At 35.2% G+C, this 24,878-nt stretch overlaps 1 protein-coding gene across 3 annotated transcripts in view; it reads right to left on the bottom strand.

Moving 5' to 3' along the window:
* The window catches only part of SIPA1L2 (signal induced proliferation associated 1 like 2), a 139,005-nt gene that overhangs the window by 42,362 nt on the left and 71,765 nt on the right, over positions 1–24,878 (bottom strand). For all 3 annotated transcript variants that reach the window (XM_082049602.1, XM_082049604.1, XM_082049603.1), the window contains 5 exons: positions 24,534–24,708; positions 19,000–19,103; positions 12,270–12,427; positions 10,181–10,757; positions 6,457–6,731 (listed from right to left, as the gene is read on the bottom strand). In XM_082049602.1, the coding sequence (XP_081905728.1) occupies positions 6,457–6,731; positions 10,181–10,757; positions 12,270–12,427; positions 19,000–19,103; positions 24,534–24,708 (1,289 nt within the window). The remainder of the gene's footprint in view (positions 1–6,456; positions 6,732–10,180; positions 10,758–12,269; positions 12,428–18,999; positions 19,104–24,533; positions 24,709–24,878) is intronic.

The raw sequence follows: 24,878 nt of genomic DNA, 5'->3' as shown, positions 1-24,878 counted from the left end.
TCTACCTTTAACAAATATATAAAAATTGTTTGACTCAACAAAAAAGCTAAACACAACAATTGCATGCACTAACATACCCTTTAAGTCAGAAATAGCACCTTTGGAACCACAACAGGCTTAAAAAAAGGGAAGAAAGAACAGGAGATATAACTGATTGTACTAGAAAGCATGTTCAGAGATTCCTTATTTATCCCTCCAGCAGCCAGATTCACAGGGCAGGTGATTCTTTCAGACTTCAGACTAAGCCTTACTCTCTTAAGTACAATTAATTTAAGGAAAGGTGTTAAAATGTAAATTGTATATATTAGTTAAGGGCAAGTTCACTCATCCTTTTCTTTGAAAACCATATTGGGAAGAATAAAGCTCAAAATAATTCATAAAAACTGTCAGAAAACAATTTACCTTTTAAAAAAAATAATTTAAAAGTCTCTTTTCTGCAGAAGAAAGCCATGACATTTTCATTATTTAGAGAAGAGACAAAGCACATGGTGCACAACATACTGAAGATGAAGAAGAGGGCAGCCCATACCTTATGCCCAAGCTCTGTTGTCTGCTGGGGCTGCCACCCTTCCAAAGGCACAGAGTTCACAGTGAGGGGCAGAGCCAAAGGGTCTTACTGTGACATTAATCTTCTATTAGGACTTGCACTTGAAATGTAACAGCCCAGGTTAAAATCTCTGGTGCTAGCCAGAGTTCTGACGTAATTCAGTTTTGCCAAGAGTCTCCACCAGGCTAAATCACAGTCCATATGTCTCATTCCCTGAATCTAACAACATCATAAGTAGTATAGTAATTCTCACAGTAAAGAAATTTAAGCATATTCTACTGTTTAATTTTCGTTGGGTACAGAAGATTAACTGTCGCAAGTGATGTGGCCTCCAATTAATATAATCATATTTTCTTAGTGCTAGGTCTGTCAGTTACTACTAAAAAACATCACAACCTAGATCAGGGGTGTCCAACTCATTTTCACCAGGGGGCCACATCCGCCTCACCGTTGCCTTCAAAGAGCAGAATGTAATTTTAGGACTGTATAAATGTAGGAGTAGTTACATTCGGGCCTTTGAAGGCAACGGCGAGGCGGATGTGGCCCCCCGGTGAAAATGAGATGGACACCCCTGATCTAGAGTTTTTAGGTACTGACAGACTTCTTAGGCTAGTAACAGGGCTGGTAACTTAAAGCTTTGGCACATCAAATTCTACTTTTACAACCAAAAGTTCAGTTTCGGGTTTTTCTGCTTTAACCCGTCTCAAGTGTTGTTAGTCTGGCAGTATCCTGCCAGAGATTCTGGACCTGACTTCTTTCTAGCTCAGAAGGCTTAATTAAAAAGAAAATCATAATTAAATAATCTGAAGGCCGTATGAACTATCCCACCAGCTTATGGCAAACACCCTCAGGAGAAGACTTGAACTTTTCACGCAGTAAACCCTTTTACTTCCTAAAAATATTTTTCCGACCATTGTATACTCTGCTGGTTATCTGTTACTCTAAAAAAAAGCCCTAGAAACATAATTGTCTAGTAAGATCACAATCATTTAGGAGCAACAAGCATCAGTACTGGAAAATACAGGAAGTCATTACACCTATTTTATTTGTACGAAAGAGTTTGCAAAGCTCAAGAGAATAAAACAAACTCAAAAGAAATGCAGCACTACTTAATAACAGCCCACAGGCAGTTTCAGTCATAGTTAGTAGAATATTTCAATTTCCAAAATTACCTATAACAGCAGGAAAAAAGTCTGTTACCTGTTCAGACCAACAGGTGGAAACTACTGCTGCTACATCTCTCACATTGGTTGTACCTGAGCTTCTGTTTCTTGCTCATCCCTGGAAATTTTTCTTAAAGTTTTGTTTGCTTTCCAAACTTTCCAGAAACAGTTTCTTAAGCAGTTCTCTTAAGCAGTTTTTTCTTAACATATAAGTCTAGGTGAAATAAGGCAGGCACATAAGTTTCAATGCGGTAAGATTCTAGCAGAATCTACAGTTTAAAATGGATTTGGAAGTACTGGAACGCCTTGATTGGATTTGACTGATATATATATATATATACACACACATATAAATAAAATACAGTGTCCTTGTGCATTACTGTGACATCACCAGTGAAAGCAAATTAGAATGAACATCATTATTCTCCTGTTCAAATGTGTACAATTCTAGTTACTGCACTGCAGTACTAGGTAATATTGACAACAACAGGAGAACAAATCAATAATTCTGAAGGGAAAGATATAGCATAGAAACAAATGACACAAGGATACTTATTCAGATCTGAATAGACTAACCAGCATTTTTGTTCTAAGACTGCTTTGTAATTTACATAATTCATGTATTAAATAGCAATTTCTTCTTTCTATCCAAATATCAGCCTGGTGCCATGCAAATAATTATGATTTCTCAATTTGTGCATGATTATTCCATGATTGCTTTTGCATATACTGCTATCAAGACTATAAGTAGGAGAATCTACCTCAAGTAATGGAATGCACTTATTGAGCAGAATTTTCCTCTTTCATTTCCTAATCTCTCTGTAACATTCCTTTGTAAGCACCTTCAACATTCCAAATAATTTATTTCCATGCTGAAATAAATTAATACAAGACAGTTTGCAGCAAAAAATAAATTCATTGTTAATATTCTCAGTGTATGCCTACTTTCACTTCATTGGTTTTCATTTAATATATAAAGGGCTGATGGACTGAGGATTATTTGTGGGTAAACTATCAGAGAGGGGGAAAAGAAAAAAATCAAGTTAAGAGCTTGAATAAAGATCTCCACTTCAGCTGATATTTTTCCAAGGCACTGGGACTGCTTTGCAAGCACCCTTGCACACTTGAAACTCATTTTCTTTTGAAAGGTATAATTCCCAAGACACTTCATTGCAGTCATGTCCAATCTGTGTAATCTCACTTCAGAACTTGATCCCAGCAAGGAACCAGTGTTAATAAGCAACCTAAAGAGAAAGTCCTCATTGCTTAGTATTCCTAAAATCCAGCAGACAGAGCTAAGCAGAAACTACTCTTTCAAACAGTAGAAATCAGCTTATTATCTCAGTAACAGAAAAACAGGCACTAATAAAAAGATACATGCAGATTTTTCATAAAACTAGTAATTTTTTTGCTAAAATGATATTTACAGTCTTGTAAATGCATGTAAATTTTTAACACAACTGATCCTTGTAGAAACAAAGATGAAAGTATTTTTATACCTATACACTGTGAACAAAAATCCTGTGTCTGAACTTGAAGCCCCAGATTATAGCATTTAAAGTAATTATGCATAAACAGAAAATTTATTATAAACTACCAGTATCTACCCCGGGAAATAACACTGAAATACAGGAAACAAAACCCCAACTGTCAGAAGATCATACGCTCTGTACAATGAGTCAAACTTTCAAGGTATTTATTTCAGCCTCCAAATCTACTGTTCTACATATGAGAGACAGAATTAAGTATCATTTCTTGAAATAAAAGCTCTAAAACAGCTGGGAATGAAAGCAACAATTATTGGAGCATACATGTGAAGCTGTCTCCTGCTTTTGAACTATCATTCTTCTATATGCGCAGGATGTGGACCAAAGACTGATATTTTGAAGGAAATATCTGCACATCTGTTGTGAGTGTTATTTGATAATTACTAGAGCTACTCAACAGTAAATAAGTTCCCTCCTGACGAGCAGACACACCTGCCTTAATTGTTGCTCATAGATACGCATTGGAAATCACTCTGAGACCTGATTCTATCCTATACAGCCATGCACGGTTTCTCCAAGGACAGTGACATTTCTTGTCAAAGGTAAAATGCATTCTAGTTCTCCAGATACTCTTGTTTTACATGCAAAACTACTGCCTGTAAATTTCTGTGTAAACCTGATACCAGGGTACAAGAGAGACAAGAACATACTGGAGTCCAGCAAAGGGCTGCAAAGATGATTAATGAATCAGAGCATCTGCAAATGCCAGAAGAGTTTGGGGGGGCTGGGATGGTTCAGCCTGGGAAAGAGATGGCTCACGCAGGATTTTATCAATGTGTATGAATACCTGATGGTGTGACTGGGAGAAAAGATGACAGAGTTAGACTCTTCAGAGTAGAACCCAGTGAAAGCACAGGAGGCAAGGTGCACAAATTGAAATATGGGAAACTCCACTTAAGCGTAAGTAAAAACATTTGTTACTGTGAGCATGATCAAACACTGGAACTGAAGTTGTGGAGTCTCCATCCTTGGAGATATCCAAAAGTCAGTGGTCATGTCACTGAGCAATCTGCTCTAGCTGACCTTGCTTTGAGCAATGGGGTTGGACTCAACAACCTCCCGAGGTCCCTTCCAACCTCAACTATTCTCTGTTTCTATGTTTCTGCAAGATAAGACATTGCAGATGGCTAAGACAAGCAATTGAGGAACAGACAAGGAGATAGATTTGCACAAATTTTAACTAGTAAGAAGCTGTGATAGACTATTTTCTTTTTCCAAATCTCTGGCAATTTATGCCTGTCTGCCTTCTCCTCATTCCCCCTCTCATTAATATATTTTACAAACAATGTCACAGGTCACATTTATCAACTGAAACTCTCAGCCTTGTCACGTTATATCTATATTGCTTTCTATCTGCTCTGTTTAGATAATAAACACCGAGAAAAGGCAAGCTCAAAACTCCCTGGATATTGAATCCTTTTCAAGTTGGGCAATCAAAATCATTAATCATATTTTGGAGATATAAGGGGAAAAATTAGGAGCTTTCTGTTTCAGTGAGAAGCTGATATCTAAGAGAAAGAGGCATTAATGGAGACTTTTTTATACTAGAGAGGTTAGGCTTAAAAGAACTTAAAAATAAATGCTTTGATGTTTTTCATATTTTAGAATAGAAACATAGTTTTAAAAAAAATCATTTTCCTTAGTAATTAGTCACATATTTTTAAACGAAAAAAATTATAAACAAGAACGGTTTTGCAGATTTGGTGGCACTCAGTTAAAACTCCTCCTACACACAGAGTGAGTGTCATGTATCACACTGATTTGGGATTTTAACATATTATTTCTAAAGATGTATCAAAGAAGATATAAACAATTCATACAGTATGTATTTTTTACCAGGGCCCATAAAATACACGTTTTTACCTTCAATATAATAGGATCAGCTCATTAGGCTCATATTCTGTAAACAGCTTGGAAATGTATACCAAACAAGTCAGTGAAAATTCATATCCAGAAGCAGATGGTGAGAATAGCAAAGCTAAGCAAAGAGAGGCTTAATTGCAAATTCTATCCAACTAAGCAAAACGGTGGTATTCTACATTCACAGGCATTTTCTTCAGAAAGGAACCCAATGCTTCAACATGCAGGTTGAGGCAGGAGGGGGGAGGCACTTCTGTACCATTCATCAGGCCAATGACTACTTGGAGAATTGCCACCAATTAAACAGTATTCGTGTACAGTTGGCACCAGCTTCACAGTGCTGCATGCTACGTAAAATTTTATGGCTTGTTGTGTTGCCAAAAGCAACACATCTAATGTTTTTTCTGTTAAATTAAAAATCAACAAGAGATTTAAAGTTGGCCTTCTACAAGAAGACAAGTAATTCAATTTACTCTGGTACAGTTCTCTTTTATAATGAGGCAAATTAACAGTACCTAGACAAGATATGTGAGAAATGAAGTATAATGTTTTAAATTCTCCCTACTTTTCTCTACCTCGTAACATTCAGAAATGAGGAAAAATATTTTTGTCACCACAAAATGAACACCGATGAAAGAAAATTGCATTTCATCCCTGAAAACAATGTACAGTCACTGTAATAAAACTTTGTCTTTTCCTCAGTGTGCGAGCATTTATATCATGTTGTAGCAAGATTTCTTTGCTTTAACTGATGCTTTCATTGATGTAATTCACTACTTAATACCACTAAATTAGATATCTGTGGAAAGTGAAAAGGACTCTAAGACTTGATACTGTAGATGTCCAGAATCCAGTATTTCACTACTTTTGTTAAAATTTCAACATAAGAAAAAATAAACCAAGACTTTTAAAATTGTCAAGAGTCAGAGAAATGTCAAAAGACAGATACAGCATTTTTCACAGAAAGATTTCCAATTTTCAATTTTAGTAATAAAATATAAAATCCTCCTGTGGAAGAAGAGAAGTCACATCAGCTTTCATAAGAGCTCAGTCAGGATGCACTAAAGTTTACTTTCTTACAGGATCCCATTTTATAATCTCTTTCAAGCCAACAGGGGTTTTGAGGAAAAGATTGCTGTAAGAGCCTCAATGATATTATCACCAAACATGAGAGACAACATCCATTTCCTGAGGGCCTTCAATAAAAGTCATCATTTAAGCAGTAGCAGAGAGAAAAGAGAAAAAAAAAAAACAAACAAAACAACAACAATAACAAACCACACACAAAACCACAACAAACAAACATACAAATGTCACGTAGAGAATTGCTGCTCATTACCTTCTGGGTGCTCCATCCTCATGCGGTTGAATAATCACCACTTTTACTGTCACTGATGTACGTAACAGGTCAATCATTTGTTCATGAGTCAAAGTTGCCACAGCCACTTTACAGATCTCAACCAGGCGGCTCCCCTGCCGCAGTCCCGCCTTCCATGCAAAACCAAAGGGCTCCACATCTGCCACTATCCCTTCAAAGTTCACGTGGAATCCAAGTTGGCCCAAGCCATTCCTCCGAAGGGTCATTTCTGTGGTTTCACATCCTCTGGTCACTATCTAAAGAAGTATCAAGATTGTTAAGCTATTGTCAGGACACTCACTTCTTTGAACACACAAACAGATCTGTTTTCAAACACTATAAAGCCATGTGTGGCTTTGCACTGCATTTCTTTAATATACTAACAAATATTTTCACATTTGTGGTTGAATGAAGGCTCCTGCACAGAACAAAATGAACAGAACGTTACACAATGCTAAAAATCTTACATCCCCAGAGGAAGCAGCTGACCCATCTCAAGTTCCTTCCCCTGTGCCCGACATTAGCACAATACCATTTATATCTTATTCATTAAGGGCTAGCCTTCACTAAATTGGGATACACTGGAGAAAAATCTCACAAGGATCTGATGGTCTGAGAATCACTGCCTGGCAAATTTAGGCTACTTAAACTGCAGCACTTCAACCTCCTAAACTTTCCAGTTATTTCTGAAGATGCAGGATTCTAAGTTGAAATGTGAAAGTCATTCTTGAGAGGTCCAAAATGTACTCTGGAGGTTTTGTATACAAGATCATGTTCTGGGTCTTCCTATCAAAAAAAGCAGCTATTTCCTCAGCTCTGAGTTTTTGGTACCCTTTAGCAGCTTTCCCTTTTAAACAGAACTTTCTGTTTATAAAACTGTGCATATAGTATTAGAGCTATACAGCATGCAGGGAGCACTAAGCTTTAACTCATTTTTTTCCTGCTCTGAGGTTCACCTTGAGTCATAACTAATTTTCAACAAGACTTTCATAATTTATGAGCTAGAAAAGTGAAAATGAAATTTTCAGCTCTTCATTCATTTCCCTACACTTCTGTCACAAATTTCCAAAATCTATAAAATATTTAGTCATACAGTGAAAAGAAGAACATGCTATTAAGAGGCAGGAGGCCAGCTGAGGGATGGAATTTTATCTTTATGAAATTACACAATATTATTGGGGGGGAGGGCAGACACCTCTTTATTATTATGTCACAATTACAAAATACTGCAGAATGAACGCACCAAGGTATATGGATTTCCCCAACTGAGAGCACTCAGAATCTATTCTTCACGTTAGTTAAATATTCAAAGGTTAAAAGAGATGGAAGATAAACATTCCTGCCAAAGATTCGTCTACTCCCAGCGTAAAGGATTCCAGGAGACCAAGTCCCCCACAAGTATATCCCCTAAAAGGTGACACTGCATGATACATGGTAGTGCCACATAAAATATAATGCTGCTCCACTTAGAACAGGCCATTCTGCTTCCTTGGGTGCCGTTTCATGAACACGTGCTTGCGTATGAACCAAGAGCCAGCTCCTCTGAAAGCACAGAGGAAAAGACAGGGATCCTTTAAGTCCCATGAAGAAGGTGAAGAGTCTCAGTACAGAGGCCTAAGGAAATTGAGTCTAATCCGATTCTTTTCTACAGATCCATTCTCTGTTTTTGTTTAATCTTGTACCACTCTGCTATTCTCTGTTATCCTAAAGCTCAGAACCATGGCTTCTTTTCTGCCTTTAAACACAGCCCACCAAGTTAATCTATAGTTTGCTCTTGGTGCTCCTTTTTTCAGTCCTTAATTGATTCTTTCAGTTCAAACTGAGACTCAGCTTTTCACATCTTTGCTTTATCTGAATATTTGCACGGGTTTCCTATTCACCTGCATGATTTAAACCCAGGCAATAAAATGTAGTTATTTATTTGCTAATTTCATTTAGTAACAGCAGCATTTTACACACTGGTTTTAAAAAATGCTTTTACCAGTGCCTGAAAAGAGTTAGTCATCTGGTTCCTGAGTTTGATAAGATGTCATAGTTTGAGCCCTCATCTTTAGCATCTGCTCACACATGTGGTTGTTGACCTTATCTGTGTTCTGAGTCACTTAAAAGGTTTTTAAAGGGTGCACATGAAGTGCAGAATCAGAGTTTTAAATTCCTTTTAGTGGTTTTAATGGTCAATCTGAGCTTCTGTATCAAAATATATATAAGGACTCTTTAGAAAACATTCAACATCATAAACCAACTAAGGAATAAAATAAATATGCAGCTTTTGAAAGAAAAGAAGCAGCAGGGAAAAGGAGAAAAATATAAGCTAAGAAAGGAGGATGAAAAAAGTTTTAAAACAGGCAATTCTTTTAAGCAATATGAAAGTTGCATAGGTGGTAGTAAAAGAGAGAAGGCAGCCAGAGTTCTTTGGAACAGACACTTGAAGCTAATATTCGTGTTAACTTGGCAGTAACCAATGCTAAATTTGAGGCTTAAAGCCAATTTGTCACTACTTAACCCAAAATTTGACCATAAAAAAGGAGGAAGTATTCACGTAAATATAGATAATAATTTAATTTTTCATTTTTAGTTACTGAATTTTAAAGGTCTATCCTCAGCAACTGTGATATTTCCGCGAAAAACAGCAAAAGAAATTGTTGTCACTGATGACAGCAAAAGTTTTCACTAGAACTTTGAATCTTGTCTTCCATCTGTGTTAAGCAATTTATATTGTTAATTTAGCAACACTTAATAGGAGTGAACTATATGTAAACTGTTTTTCAGAAGGGAAATATCTGTGTAAAGAAAGTGAAACTGAAGACTTCAGTGAAGAGGATAACAGTGGCAAGAAGATTTTAAAGACATTAATCTATTGAAAGATTAATTGTACTTTGGAAGAGAAAGGTAATTATTTAGACCATGATACTGAGCAATGCTAAACGTGACTGCAAAACTAGAGAGGCCCTAAAACATCAGCCACAATCCAACTGTTCCAGTGTGAAAATGGTAAGCATAAAGATTTATTTTCAGTACCGGGCTTTCTAATATAAAGAAAACTGAAACCATATAGATCACTTAAATTACAATCAAAGGGTGAAGTGTAAGCACATGAAGTAGATGCATCAGCGCTTTTACCTTGGAGTTCCTGTCAGTTCATTTGTACTGACTGAAATAGTTACATTACAGTTGTGCTAACAGGGTCAAGTGTCTGAAAAACTTTATCTGGTCAGCTGTAAAAACTGGCCTTAGTGGGTCTCGTTTTCTTTACTCCCTGCAGTTACTCAGTATAGAGGAACAAATCAGCAGAACCACTTACACGAATTTTATAACAACCCATGTGAATCTTAGCAGAAAAGTCAAAGTGAGTATATTTTACACATTAAGAGTCTGCATATTTTTATATTAAGGTATGTTTCTACCTACAAAGGTGTGATTTGAGAACAGGCTATGGCAAGAGAAGACAAAAGCTTAGCCTTTCCATCCTTATTTCAACATCAAAACCATCCATGGCCTTGGGCAAATCTATCAGATTCCTCATCACTGAAAATGGGTTGATAACACTTATCTCATATGCTCTTATGAAGATTATTTGTAATGCTCTCTGAATACTGAAAACACTCCTGAAGTATAAAAATAGGACATTTTAAATTATATCTCAAAGGAGATGTAGACAAGTAACTCTTCATTAAAAAATTAGAATTCCAATTTAGAAACTACTCACTTCAAGTCTTTGAACAATTTCTCTGATGTCTTCGGTACAATTATCTGCTGCAGACAGAAGAATACATTCTCCTCTTTCATAAAATATTTTTATGCTCATTAAGCCAGACGTCCATCCAATAACATCTCTGCAGGAGCAGTTAAACACAACATTTTTTGATTCCTTTTCAATCAACATGATAAACTCATTGGAGATTCCAAGGAGACATTCTATATCAGCAGACTGGCCAAAATCTCGTGCAATCACATTCCACATAATTGCTCCAACACTGAATAGATGTGCATCTTTCCTTGGTTTCACTTTTTCCTTTTTTTTTGCCCCTAAAGTAATAAAGCTAAACTTTGCTGAAGTATCCACTGTAGCCGTGGTAACAAAATTTTCTGCCAGATCTTTCAAGTATTCTTGACGTGTCCTCGTGGCCATGGCTCGAAATTTTTCCGACTTATGTGCTGCATTTTCAGCATTAATAACTTTGGCTAAAAGGAAGTCCCTAAAGACTGCTGATTTGGGGAAAGTTACTCCTTTGGGAATGGGTGGACCAAATGGAGGTACATCTTTTGATCGTGAAACACCAACACTGGAAACAGGAAGAAAAAAATACTGTGGTTAATTCCTGAACAAAAGATCAGATGATAAGCAGAACTGTGATCTATGCAGTCCATTTACACAGTTGGGTTTAGGCTTGACATGTCAATTGTCAGATATTTTAGAAAAACCAAAGAAAACCAACTGGATTGTCTGGTTTAAAATGACTTTTTTATTTTAAACATATAAAAGACATTATGGGTGTATCTTACTAACACAAAAAATATCAAGGATGACTTTTTAGAGTTTCCCTGTCTCCTTTCTTTAACTGAATAAATATAAAAATGCTTTGTGAGACAACTGAGAACTATTTTAAACTTCTTTTCTATCAGTTTCAGCTGTCACTCAGTTGCATGACTTGAAACTAAAAAATATATAAATTGAAACAATATATTTTAATCCTCAGACATTTTGTTACAATGAAGTGTGAAGAAAAAGTATCAGTGTCAAATGTGACTATAATGGGAGCATTCTGCACCTGTTTAAGTTGCCCACTCTATGTTCATAAAGTTTCAAAATACCTGAAATTCTTCATATGGACAGTTTACAGCAAGATGTAAAAGAAACGGGAACATTTTCTCATTGATATAATTATACCTACAATTTATATCTATATAATATATTTCAATTGAAAAAGGATTTCAAAATACTGTGCAAGCTACATACAACTGCTACGAGCTTGACTGAAATGCAGTCACATTTGGGATGACAGACAGACATCACTGAGTAATGTGAAAAAAATTTAACTCATAAAATGTCAGGTACTATTAAACACAAAAGAGCTACTGAAACAAAATCAAGTTCTAAAAGATAGCTTAGGTTCTACAAGACAGCTGAAAGACAGTAATGTGACCCAACCTCATGATGTAGTTTAATTTAATTCTAAACAAGGAATAAATAACATTCATACATGCTAAAGCTGCACCTTTATGCTTCAAGGCCATATCAGTATTTGCACAATTCCCAATTCAGATCATAATTCTGCTTCTGCCCTGGTTACCTTGTTAGAATTCATGATGCAGTAACATAAGTATTAAGGTCATCTGGAATTTGAGATGTGTTTACTCTCCCCAAAAGTCCTAATTTCTGTTCTTAAAGACCACGACTCATCCTGACATCATACTGTCATACTCAGGGATTTATACAAGTTAATAGCCTTCTAAAATACTTTATTTTAAATCACTTGCTTTGAAAATGTTCAATACCAACTGTAAATTAATTTCCATTGCTATGTTTGTAAATCTTATTTTCAGTCACCTGTTATATCTCTATTTGGTGGCAATAAATCAGCACAGAGTTCTGCATATACCCATTTCATCTACAAACTGTGCTCCATAATTCTAGATGTGTGCAAGGGAGACACTGGGTTTTCATACTCACAGAAAATTTAACAGAATTTCTAGAACTGTATACATAATATCTCTAGGAAATATAAACCTGGTAGAAGAGGCAGTTCAACTGTAGTCTTAACAACAAACTTAAATAGTTATAAGGCTCTACTCACCTATAGCACACATTTTCAGTGCAAGGATTATGCACTTTGACTATGACAAATACATGTTGAAAGTGGGAACGAATATTTTTTGGAGTAAAAGGAAGTGCTCCTGGCTCTTGGAAGACAATGGTAACTATGTCATTTCCTATATGCCTTTTCCTTAGCAGCTAGACAAGAAACATGCATTGAAAAATTAGTTATTAAAAATAATCACAGTTTCTTCATTTTAGTAAAAAAAAAATAAATAAATGAAGCTTAATTTTTCAAAAATAACTTAATTAATCATACCCTGGACACCTACAAATAAAGGATATTGGACTGGACTGCAAAAATACAGGGAAAGGAAAATCAGCTAAGTTCACAAAAATACTTGAGAGTTCTCTTGCATACCCACACTAGTTCTGTAGAGTTTCTGCTCAGTTATCTTTCATTCTATGAGAAAAAATATACTTCTCTCACTTTAGTGCATCACTTCAGTAACAAAAAAATCTTATATCACTTGACATTTCTCACTGTCCAGAGAACTGTACATATGTTCCCTCGTAACAGTGTAATATTTGCCTCCATTTGAAAGATATATTGTTTTCTTTCCCAATAAACCTTCCTTTTCCATACTGCATTTTTATTTAACACTGTCCACAATATTATGCTCTTTATCTTTTTAATAGAATATCATGAATACTCATGACAAATTCAAAGTGTTGTTAACAGAGCTGAGACAGAATACTCACAGAGAAACAATAGCTATTAGAAACTCATTAATTAAAAACTTATTCTTGCTATTGGTAGCTTTTATCATCAAAATATATTTAAGGAATAATTTAAATGAACTGATTCATTGTTACAGGCTAAAACTTCATAAAAACTAAAAAACATGTCCAGCAAAAAGGGACCACTTCTCTCAAAAAAACCCTAACAAAACAACACAGTAACATGATGACCATTTTCCTCACAGAAGTATATAGTACCTCTCAAATTGTTTACATTATTATCTTAAATACCTTTGCTTATGAAACATCCATGTATATCATCACCAGATGGAAAAAAGTAGATTAGCATGCGCTACACTTAAAGTATTCACCTAAGGTCTGCCAAAGACCTTGCATTGTCAACTAATCGCATACTGACACTTAAAGCTTGACCTTAGCTCATGTGTAACTAAAAACAATACAAGAAAAATTTATTTGAAAACTTTCTAAAACAAGAAGTAAAATTTTCTCTATTGAGCTAATTTTACAGAACATAATCTTCCTTATAGAAGAGTGTTTGCTTATATTTTCTCAGTTCCAATAAAAGTTAGTATTTCAGCTACCAACAAAAAAAAGCAAAGCTGCACATGCTAAAGCCTAAGACCTGCAAGTAAAATAAGACAAGGGATGGTATTCTAAAGATAGTAAGGAGAGCTAAAGCCACAATTTTAAAGCTCTCACTGTATCTGTATTATTTTAAACGTAAACAAAATCCCAAATGCAGATCAAAGAAATAAGACTTCCGATGACACTTTAAAACAGATATTAGAACAGAATGTAATATTTGGTGTAACTCATATGGCTCTGTCAAGTTTTCAGATTTTTTTGGACTACAATGAAAGTAACTGGCTATTTAAGCAATTTAAGATCCACATCCTGTTGCATACAAATTACACTGGCAGTACACTATGGGGAACTGATCACAGAACTGTGTCAGATATACTTTAATTTGCTGAGTTAGTGAACCATACAATTAGATCTTAGTAGTGAAGCACAAGTTCATGTTTAGAGGTTATTATTATCTCCCAAGTCAGAATTTACACCGCAGTTAAATTTGTAAGAAACCCTCCAATTATGAGGCACAAGGCGATTCATTTCTGCCTTTGTTATATAACTAACTGCCCAATTACACACTCTTGCTATAGTGATTCGTGCCTATGCCTATACATATCCACAGAGTAAAATTACAAAAATTCAAAAGTAACATCCTGTTTAAAGCTATATTTCTTTTTCAAGATAGTCACTGTTTTCAATAATATTTTCTCCTTTTGTAGACCTCTTTAGTGGGTTCTGCTTGCCATCACAGGTTGCTTAGGCAAGAATAGCAGTGACATAACAGGGACGTTTTAGAAATGTTTGAGATTTACTAGGAAAATTAGTCTTTTCAAAATTACAACAGTTCCCATAAAAATCTACTAACTTCTGTGGAATTATAATTGTCCAGTCCAACTGCAAAACAAAAAGGAATTCTCTAAGAGCCACAAAAACAGGAAATAGAAAGTCAGGTCATCATTTTTAAGAACCTTACCAAGCTTGCAGAGATCTTAGTGACTTCAACATTTTAAAATAAAATCAGTGTAATACCATTATAAATTATTGTCATGCATAAGTAGTCAGTGAACTTCAACACAATGCAAAGGCAAAGCACAGTCGGGGCTGTGCACAGAGTATCACAATGCAAAGAACTTGGAAAGGGGAGAGAAGTAAGGTGGAGCGATCTGGAAGATGGAAAGAAGTGCTCTGGATAGGATAAAGGAACAAGAAAAGAATAAAGTGTTGAACAGACAAGGAGGAGGGATCACATACTTCCCTGGGAAATGTGAGATAAGGATAGCATACTGAAAATGAAAAAGGAATTGAAGGAAACTGGAACTAAGCAAAAAGATTTATAAGAAACCCTTTCCTAGTTTCCATACTATAACCTAGATTTTCCTCCCAGCTTTTCTGTCCTAGTTTTTTTTCCAGGTTCTCAGTTTCCCCTTCCTCTCCCATTTTGAGGTCTGCTCAGGTTTGGGGTCTTGCATGGGGGTTTTTTTGTTTGTTTTGTTTTTTGTTTGTTTGTTTTTGCTTTTTTAATCTGCCTTTCTAACATACTCCGAAGAGTCTCATGCCAATGCAGAACACAATAAGAACTCTCAACAGGGTGCACAGATTACAGAGGACTACTTCGAGTAAGGAGACAAACACACTGAGATTGTTGTAGTATCAGTCTAAATTGGCATGGTAGAATTTGAAAATGAACCCAATCAAGTACAATAAGCAGACAAAAGGAAATCAGTTAAGTTTCATGTAATAATACAAGACATGCAAAGGGGAGTCCGCTAAGGAAAATATGTTAGAAAAGCAGAATTGATTCGATTAAAATTATTTGTACCAAACAAGTTACTATATTGATTTTGATATTTTAACTGCTTAATTCTTAATGTTCAGATATGCATCTCTGAAGAAAAGTACTGGCTGAAAACTTAGCATATTTACAGGTTATGCCCAGCCATAAAAATCTACCCCCTCCTGTGGAATTTTAATTGTATAGTCAAACTGCGAAACAACAAGGGATTCTTGTTGAAATAGCAGTGAAATATATTCGTCAATTAAATGATGATATGTTGAGACAAATGAGAAAAATCTTCAAATGTATTTTAGCACATTTCTAAGACAAGTAGTTTCAAAAGCTTTATTTTCAATTTGTGTTCTTAAACAGTACAAAAACTAGAAACCAACAGCAAAAGATATTTCATCAGATCATGTTAGAGGGAGTTTGGCATAACCACGTCTTCTTATATCAACCATTTTGACAGTAGCTTAAATTCAAGCTTATTTCATTATTGCATATCTGTTTCATTTTTAAGTTTTCATTAAACCAAGTGAAAACTGACTATTTGAACTGGTTTGGATTAATCAGGTCTGACCATGTGTACACAAGCAGACTGTAAATGTGCAAACGGGAAACTTGCAAAGGAATGATCTGGAAAGGGGCATCACAAAGGTACAGTTTGAAGGGGAAAGCCTTGAACTATGATTTGAAGGCCAGTAAAGGTAAAGATACTGGCCACACCAGGGCTGGTAGTCTTTTCTGTCCTAGGGAAGGAGCAGCTGACTTGGAAGTTCCCAGCCTATGTTGCAGTCAAAGTGAAAATTACCTTGCTCTTTGGATCTCCTGCTGGCTCTAAAACTAGAGGGATGTCCTGATCAGGGACCGAGCAGGGCGTAGTTATGTCCTGGAAGAAGCAACAAACAATTCTGGTGTGGCCTATTTCTGGCTCACAGGTACTTGGAACACAAGCAATGCTCAGTGCTTGCTCATTGAAGACTGTGGTTCTAGATGACGAAGAGTGACTCAGTACCTTGCCCGGTCATTAGCAAACATGAGACATAGGGATAGGATGCAATAACCGCATTGCCAGTACATACACCATAGGCTAGCAAAAACACCTTCTTAAATGGGGGTCTTCATTTCTAACAGAACCTAAAAGAAAAATTACCATGGTCCCTAACTTCCCCTTACTTGGGTACATAGAGTTAAGTGAGCCAAACCCTGAAGAGAGAAGAAACATTCACATTCCACAGCACCTGTAAGTCTCTTTCTGTCTTTAGCACAACTGATGCAACTGCATCTGTGGTCTTCAGCATCTAAAATATCTCAAGGAAAAAGACCTAATCAAATTTTATCCTAGCTTGTGAGAAATAGCACTGTTGATACATTCACACTTCAGTATGTGTGTTTTGGAACTGAACAGTAATAGAAAATTAAACAAGGATTATAAATCCCTTTTGCACATTAAGGCTGGCTAAATTCTGGTCGTATGGGTGCGCTTGTCACATCTCATTAAGACAGCGTCCATGATTTGCAAATACTGCTAGATCCCAGCACCTAAAAAAAAAAATAATGTGGTGGGTCTTCAGCTAAGCATACTACTTGAACTTGGAAAACTGCCACATTATTTTGATCCCAAGAAAGCCATGAATAACAACACAGTGCTTCTACTAAATATTGAACCTGTTAAAGTGACAATGATGACAGCTTACTAAAACACTGTGGGAAAAGAGTGCTTGTTGCTGGGGAAAACCATGGAGTTCAAGTCAGAAGATTTTGCTATACACAAGTATCAACAACTCACCACAAAGAAAGACACATAAGGAAATTATAAGAATGAAAGGAAGGCACAGGAAGAAGTGAAGGACAGTAATGTGGGGGAGCTGAGCAACACAGCAGTGAAGCTGACAAATAGCAAACACAATTATGAAAATTAGTGGATCATGGCAAGAGGATATCCTGTTCTCACAAACAAGGGAAAGTCATGAAAGACAACAACAAAAGTAACAAATTCCAAGTAAGGCCATATTTACTGTCAGTGCCTGTGACTAGCTATGAAAATATTCATTTTGTCCTTTTAAGGCAAGCTCATTCAGTGTATTATATCTTCTCAATAGTGTACAGTTTTCCCTATTCACATTTGCTTTCCAGTCAAAGTTTGTTATGACTGATTACAGACAGAATAACTCCTAGTGTGTTTACTAAATTAATCCTGTATAGTAATAAGGTGTAAGTGAAAGTTTAGAGAGGTGGAGCAATCTCAAATCAGTGACGATGATCCCACACCTTCATCACTCGCTATTGGCACAGCTGAGTGTGCGATATAGCTGAGCATTCTGTCTTCTGAAAGCCACACATTTTAAGACGCGAGTCATCTAAATATTCATATTGTTCATATGGGGAAGAGTTTCTGTCTTTGGATACCTAATTTAGTTTCTTTAAACCACATCTAAATCCTAAGTTCAGTGGAGTACAATTTGCAGTTGTTTTAACTGTTCATTTGAAACAGTTCTTCAAACAGTTCAGAACATTAGGCAACAACTATTTAAAATACATAAATGCATTAAATACTTTCTTCTATTTTAATTTTCATTTATCATTTCTCAAGAATTTTAATGACTTTCTTTTATCGTTTTCTCTCTGCCTTGACACATCTCCTTTTCTTCCACAAGACCTATTGATACTGTAGATATGAAAGACACAACTCACGGTTCAACAATCAGTAACCATCTTTTGTGTGCTGCTTAAAAAGAGAGATAACATCTTTATTTCATTAAAACCCTCCAAAATAACTGAAATCTTTCTATCTCGTATGGCAATGAGAGAATATTCTTAAACTAACCAAATAAATCCAACACGTATTTCTGCAGACCTAGAGAACTGCAGAGTGGTTGCGCAGAACGTTATGAACTAGCGTCAGTCTGACCTATGAGCAATTCTACTGCCTTTTTTTTTCTGAGTGTTAATATTGATATATTATACCAAATGTGCTTGTACTTTTAAATTCAGTTGCAAGAAATATCCAAGACAGGCAAGACAGAGCAACCTTACTGGTGCACTGCACACTTTGGATGCTGTGCTGGTTTTTAGCCATCCTTAATGCTTTAAAGATATTCTAAATTATTATATAAGCAAGGAGAATGCTCCAAAAATAAAATAATTTGTAGTTTTCTGTCTTCAAAAGCAGACACCTTGAAAGATACAGTTAAGCATTTATTACTAAGCTGACACATTAATAAACATTTCAAGATGTGTAATACAAGGATTAACTGGAATAGTTTTTAAAAATCTTACCACATGCATATTTTAACCATAAGACTGTTTTCATGCTTCATTCCATTCAGTGTTTAAGATACACATAAGATGTAAATCCAGTCCAAACTGAAAAATAACTCATTCACCACAGGCAACATTGCCTTTTAATATAATAATATCATGAAATGAGAGAGATAAGTTCCTGAATTACATAATACAAAAATCCTTTGAGATTTCCAATGCCTTACAATATTAAAAAAATCAAACAAAAAAAACAAAACACAAAACCAAAACAAAACAAACCCATAAAATTGAGTCTTCATATAAAACAATTCTGTTTAAAATCAGCATTACTTTTTAAAAAACCCTCCATGTCGAACATTTATAATGTAAAATTACAATGAAAAGTTAAAAAACATACCTGTTGCCTGTTACTGGGCATGTATGGAAGCATTGTTGATACATGAAACATCAATTCATAATCTTTATAGGTAGTATAAAGGGAATGAGTTCCTGTTGAATCAGCTGAAAATGGATTTAATGACAAGAAGGTCAGTAAAATAAAACATTCATACTAATTTTTAGGATGCTACTCTTTTTATGCTATGATTTAAATCTACTAATGCAATTCAAAACTTTTTTCAATAGAACAAAACCAGTTTGCATCAGCTAAAGATCTACTCTTTAGTTTCATATTATGACATAGAAAGGTGTTGCAAGAAATTGCCCAAAGAGTTTGCTGTCTATGAAGCCTAAATGATCTAATTTCTCATGTATTGGCATTTCAAAAAAAAGAACAAGCACTTAGCTCCTTGAGTATAGTTTTATATGATACGTTTTCATTATTCGAAACGTTAATAAGGACAATTTACTAATCCTGTACTTTACCAAAAATAAACTGATAATGCTACTTCAAATCTGACATTAAAACACATACTGCCGATCAGACATTTAAAAAACATAAAACATGTACATAATACACTGTAGTATAATGTCAACATTTTATTGGTATTTTAAATTTTTTTTAATTATTAAAATACATTTCATGATATGACAATATTTCTTTCTTTCAGAGAGTCAACATTTCAGAATGTTTACAGCAAATTAGATGACTACTCCATACTAACTAATTACAACTTTTTATTCACCCTCTTTAATATGTCTGGATGACTTAAGTACAATTAACTTTAAAGCAGGAGGTGGGGAACACCCTGCTGAGTCAAGACAACTATCAAATTTTCTTATCCTTTCCCATGTTCACTCATTTTTTTCTATGATTTTATATTATCTACACCAATAAACACCTTCCAGCACCCTCTTCCACACACTATTCAAGGTTTGGGCATTTTGTTTTGTTTTAAATAGTAACAGTATTCCAGAAAGAAATTTATTTGCCATGTTAGTTCTCCAGTTAGTAGTATATAAACATACACTTAATTGTAAAATTCAGTGACCATACTGTATCTGCTGCCCTAAATCTGAAAATATTTATGTGTGTATATCATTCTGAATACATTAACATTACAAATGGCTTCATCAGTTACATTTGTACAGTAATAAAATGATCTTCCTTTATTAATATTGATGTAATATAAATTGCAGTTACATAAGAAATTCGGAGCACAATTTCCACTGAAGTTTGTTTCTTAAATGTTGCTAAAAAACGCAAACATTATTGCACTCCTTTATTTTAAATTATTTGTTGAAAATACAATTACTTTACAACCTTTCCATGGCATTTTATCTTGAAGAGACAGAAGGAGGGAATCAGTTACACTGGGAAATACAAATATCTGCCTAAACTACACTGATCTCTGCAAACCTACTCCCAAAACTCCTTTTGCAACTAGATATTAAATGAAGTCAAATTATCTTGAACATATACTACACAAAACAGTCCCTTTAACTACTTATTACAGAAAGACAGATTATTTACCCTTAAATCAATGCTTTCCTGATACAACACACTATTTAGTTGAATACTTTTGATTTAGCAACTTGACTTCAGAAATGAGCAGGCAAGTTCTTCTTCTGAAATGTAGTCCCTTATATTAAGCAAGCTGAAAACTTCTAACACAATAGATGCTTTACTGAACACCTAATAAGGACCACTAATTAAATTTACATAACAATTGTTACTACAAACATTACTCTGCTGACAATTTTAGTGAAAAAAAATGATATCTGGGTTGACATTTTTTTGCACCTTTCTAAACATTAGTTCTATTTCACAAAGTTTGAGAAAAATTCGTGAAACTTTCAGTTATGAAACATTTCTGCTTTTTTGCAGAAGAGCACCTTTTATCAAATGGAAGTGAAACAGCACTATTCCTCTGTAGATAAAATTGCAATGTTTCCTCCATTTCTGTCACCTTCATTTCTCTCTTTACAGATATAAGGAAGTTAAATGCAAACATAATCCAATTTATCCATAATCCAAATCCATAACTGAAGTCTGAACACTACAAATGAGAATATTAATGTTCCAAAAATAATATTTTAATTCCTCATTTCTAATCAATAGATATGCTTTAAACCATGTACCAGACAAATTATACAGTGTCAAATTGGTAATGTTTCCTCTAATATTCTTATTTCTTGATCTTACAAATGTGAACAACATGTGGAACATATTAACTACACACTCTTTTCTGCCCTTCTTTAGTGTGCTTTAATGTCATGCCATTCTGATCACAAGATTGCACAGCATCAGTGCTTTCTCTGTTTCTCAAGCTGTTCGTCATCCCATCCTGGGAATTATGCTGGGGAGGGACAAGAGCTTGGAGGTGCACAGGTGGGATCTCAAATTGACCCAAGATATAGTCCATACCATGTAATGTCATGCTCTGTGTAAAACTGGAGCGGGGGCAGTTTTTCCATGGTAGCTGTTGCTCAGAGACCTGCTGTGCACCCGTCTGCTGATGGGAGCTGGCAAGTGGTTGCCTTTGCAGCACTTGTTTTTGTTGGGGCTTTTTGTTGGTTGGTTGTTGTCGTGATGTGTTTTTTTCTTGGTGTTTAGGGTTTTTTTGGGGGGGTGAAGAGGGTAAGGGTGTTTCCTTTCTTCTACTTATTGAACTGTCTTAATCTGAACCCAAGTTTTTCTCATTTTTGCCCTACTGATTTTCTTCCCCACTCTGCTGGGGGCATAAACAAGCAAGTGGGTGGGGGCTTACAACCCACTGCAACATTCTATATTCCATGAGAAATGGACCCATTAATTTCCTATCAAAATATTAAATAAACAGACCAAATTTTTAACTTAAAAAAATAAAGAAAAACACCACAACTAAGCAAACATTTGAGAACAGAAAAAATTTAATAAATGTGAGCCCTACAAAAACTGAGAAAGAAATATTACTGAAACATTATTCCTAGCAAAAAAGTAGCTATCAGATATGAAATTTTTACACTATACTGAACCTGTTGTCAGTCAGATTAATGTATTATCCAATTATAAATATGACATGCAGTAATACTTGTTGTTCAATTACATTAAAAAAACAAGTATAACAGAAAATATTAAGTCAGTATTTTACATATAGAACTGAAGACTACTAATATTTCTGTGTGAACTCTCCTAATTCCATTGTTTGCTGCAAACCATGAGAACGTATGACAGGCCAATATCATTAATGGCACACAGCATTAGGAAAACATTAAAATTATGTTACTACATTATATGTATACAATACGAATCAGCCATGTACAATCATACTGAACCACAGCAAATACAGAAACTGAATATGCTGACAGATGTGCACATGTTTTTCATACAAAAAAATTAGTAGGTGATACTTGGTAATGCTCTGATTGGGGAAAAAAAAGCAAAACCAAAACACCCCTTATTCCTTTGACTTTTTCATCCCTATTTAATCTGACAACCATATTGTGTTAATGAATATTTCTCACATTAATTTGAAAAACGAGTTATTATTCTGTACTGAAATAGGATTCAATAGCCTCTATCAAGCCTGCATTATTAAAGTGAAACAAGCATGGATTTAGGCAAAGAGGCAATAATATTAATAAAAAAGAATGTGGTGCTTATGCAGGTTGACAGGGCTATGGAATTGCAGCTTTCCCATCTTGTAAGTAATAAATTAGAATCTGTCATAGGATTCAGCTCACTTTTTTCACTGTTCCTGACCACTATTGGAGATGGAGAACGTGAAAGACTTAGTGAGTTGCAAAGCCAGTCTCCCTTCACTGCGAAATTATAAGGTTTTATCACCAGCTTTGCGTATCTGTTTTCCCACTGTAGATGGGTGTATGGGCTGTTTATCTGCACTGGGCACCAACTACAATGCACACACACCAGGCATTTCCAGAAATTTCTAATGCTAATCATTAAGTCTCTCTTCTAATGCTGTACAGAAGATGACAGTCCATCAAGGTCACTAGCAGTTTGATAAGAGAAGAGAAATACTTTTATGACTATGACACTTATCAGTGTTCAAACGTACTACTTTAAAAAAAAAAAATAATCCAGGTGTATTCCAGTTAAATGAAGACTGATGTTGAAGTAGAAAAACATGCAAAAGATTGCTAAGAACCAGGTTAGATCAGGTGGATAAGTGGCAGGAGGAAGACTTCCTGCCAAATAGGACTTAGCAATTCTTAGATCTCTGTGATTATCTGAAAGGCAAAAATATCCCTTGCAAAAAAATAAGATATTCTGTTAATTTCCTTTAAGTACATCTTTCTAAGCCTCCTTCTTGGTAGCTTATCTGTAACAGTTCAAGGAAGTTATCATTTGATTAGAAGAGTAAGTAGCATATACACAGAAGTAGCAGGATTTAATAGTTTCAAAAAAAATATCCCTCTTCTGTTACACACAGGCAACATCCCGTATGTACACATATATCTATATCTATTTTCAGGATGTTATAGGCAAGCTACAGCAAAAATAAGGATACAAATCATATCACAGCTCAGAAAGGTTTGTATTGGAAGGGACCTTCAAAGGTCATCTAGTCCAACCCCCTGCCATGAACAGGGACATCTTCAACTAGATCAGGTTGCTCAGAAGCCCATCCAGCCTGGCCTGGAATGTCTCCAGGGATGGGGCATCCACCACCTCCCTGGGCAATCTGGGCCAGTGTTTCACCATCCTCATTGTAAAAAACATCTTTCTTATGCCTAGTCTTTATATCTATTAAAATAGTATGTTACAATAAAGCAGATGAACAACCAGATATCCTTAGATCAGTGCTCACAGTGATCAGTTGTTCAAAATCTTGTGAAAACTGCACTAAACTAAGTATGAGTTACGTTTAAGTATAGGCCAGTGAAAAGCAGTACTAGTAGTGTGTTAACATACTGACTTTTTTAACAGCAATACTTCAGCTCCTCTTTTTGCTACCAAACCCACCAAATTTGTACAATTAAATTGTTATACTATTGCACTTAGGGAAACTGAAAGACCTAAGGAAATGGCAGTAATAACGAAGTGGTTGGGTAGATTAAAATTTATCAGTTGCCAAATGATAACATGCTTATTGTGTATGTGTGAGAAACTAGAAAACTTGATTGCTTCTCAAAATATACACAACGACATATATGTTGATGAGAAATAAGCACAAAAGTTTAGCTGAAAAAGGAAAATGGTCCTCGTCATGACTCCATATTTGAAATATATATATTTTCTTTTGCCTTTTTAAGGATAAGATTACCCAGGTAGCTGGGAAATTCTGAAATACATAAAAAATATCACTCACATAGTATGATTTTAACTAAGTGCAAACAAATCAAATAAGTTGCTTTGATTTTCAGTTGTACTAATGTAAATAACCTTTCAGACAAGGTGTGATACACGCTCTTATCATATGCTTCATCTTCCTCATTTATCATGTAATATTACTAATCAAAACCCAAAGCCAAGAGCCTGAAAAGACAGAATAGGACTTGCAGAAGATCAAATGGATATTTCTACCATACATCAGAAACATAACTTACTTTTATTATCTAGCTGAGCCCTGTATTTACTAAATCCTTTTAGCCGTACTCTCTGGCCCAGAAGATCAAGGAACTCTTCAAAAGCTGGTCCTGCCATCTCATTGTTATACATTTCTTCCTCTGTGCTTTGGCCTGCTTTGCAGTAAAGGATACCAATCTTGTGTTGAAAACTCAGCTGAAATTAAAAAAAAAAATAAAAAAAAAAAAAAAGAAAATAAAAGAAAGGTCATTGCTAGAACAAATATCAACTATTAAAATATTAACATTGTTATAAATCCCTGGCAGAAGTTATCTGAAAGTGAAAAAAAATACATGTTCTGATTTGGGAAATTAAGTCACTACAGA

This window comes from Streptopelia decaocto, assembly GCF_964273445.1.
Source record: "Streptopelia decaocto genome assembly, chromosome: 3".
NCBI lineage: Eukaryota > Metazoa > Chordata > Aves > Columbiformes > Columbidae > Streptopelia > Streptopelia decaocto.
The sequence above is the reverse complement of the archived record's forward strand: the minus strand, read 5'-3'. Positions and strand labels throughout refer to the sequence as shown.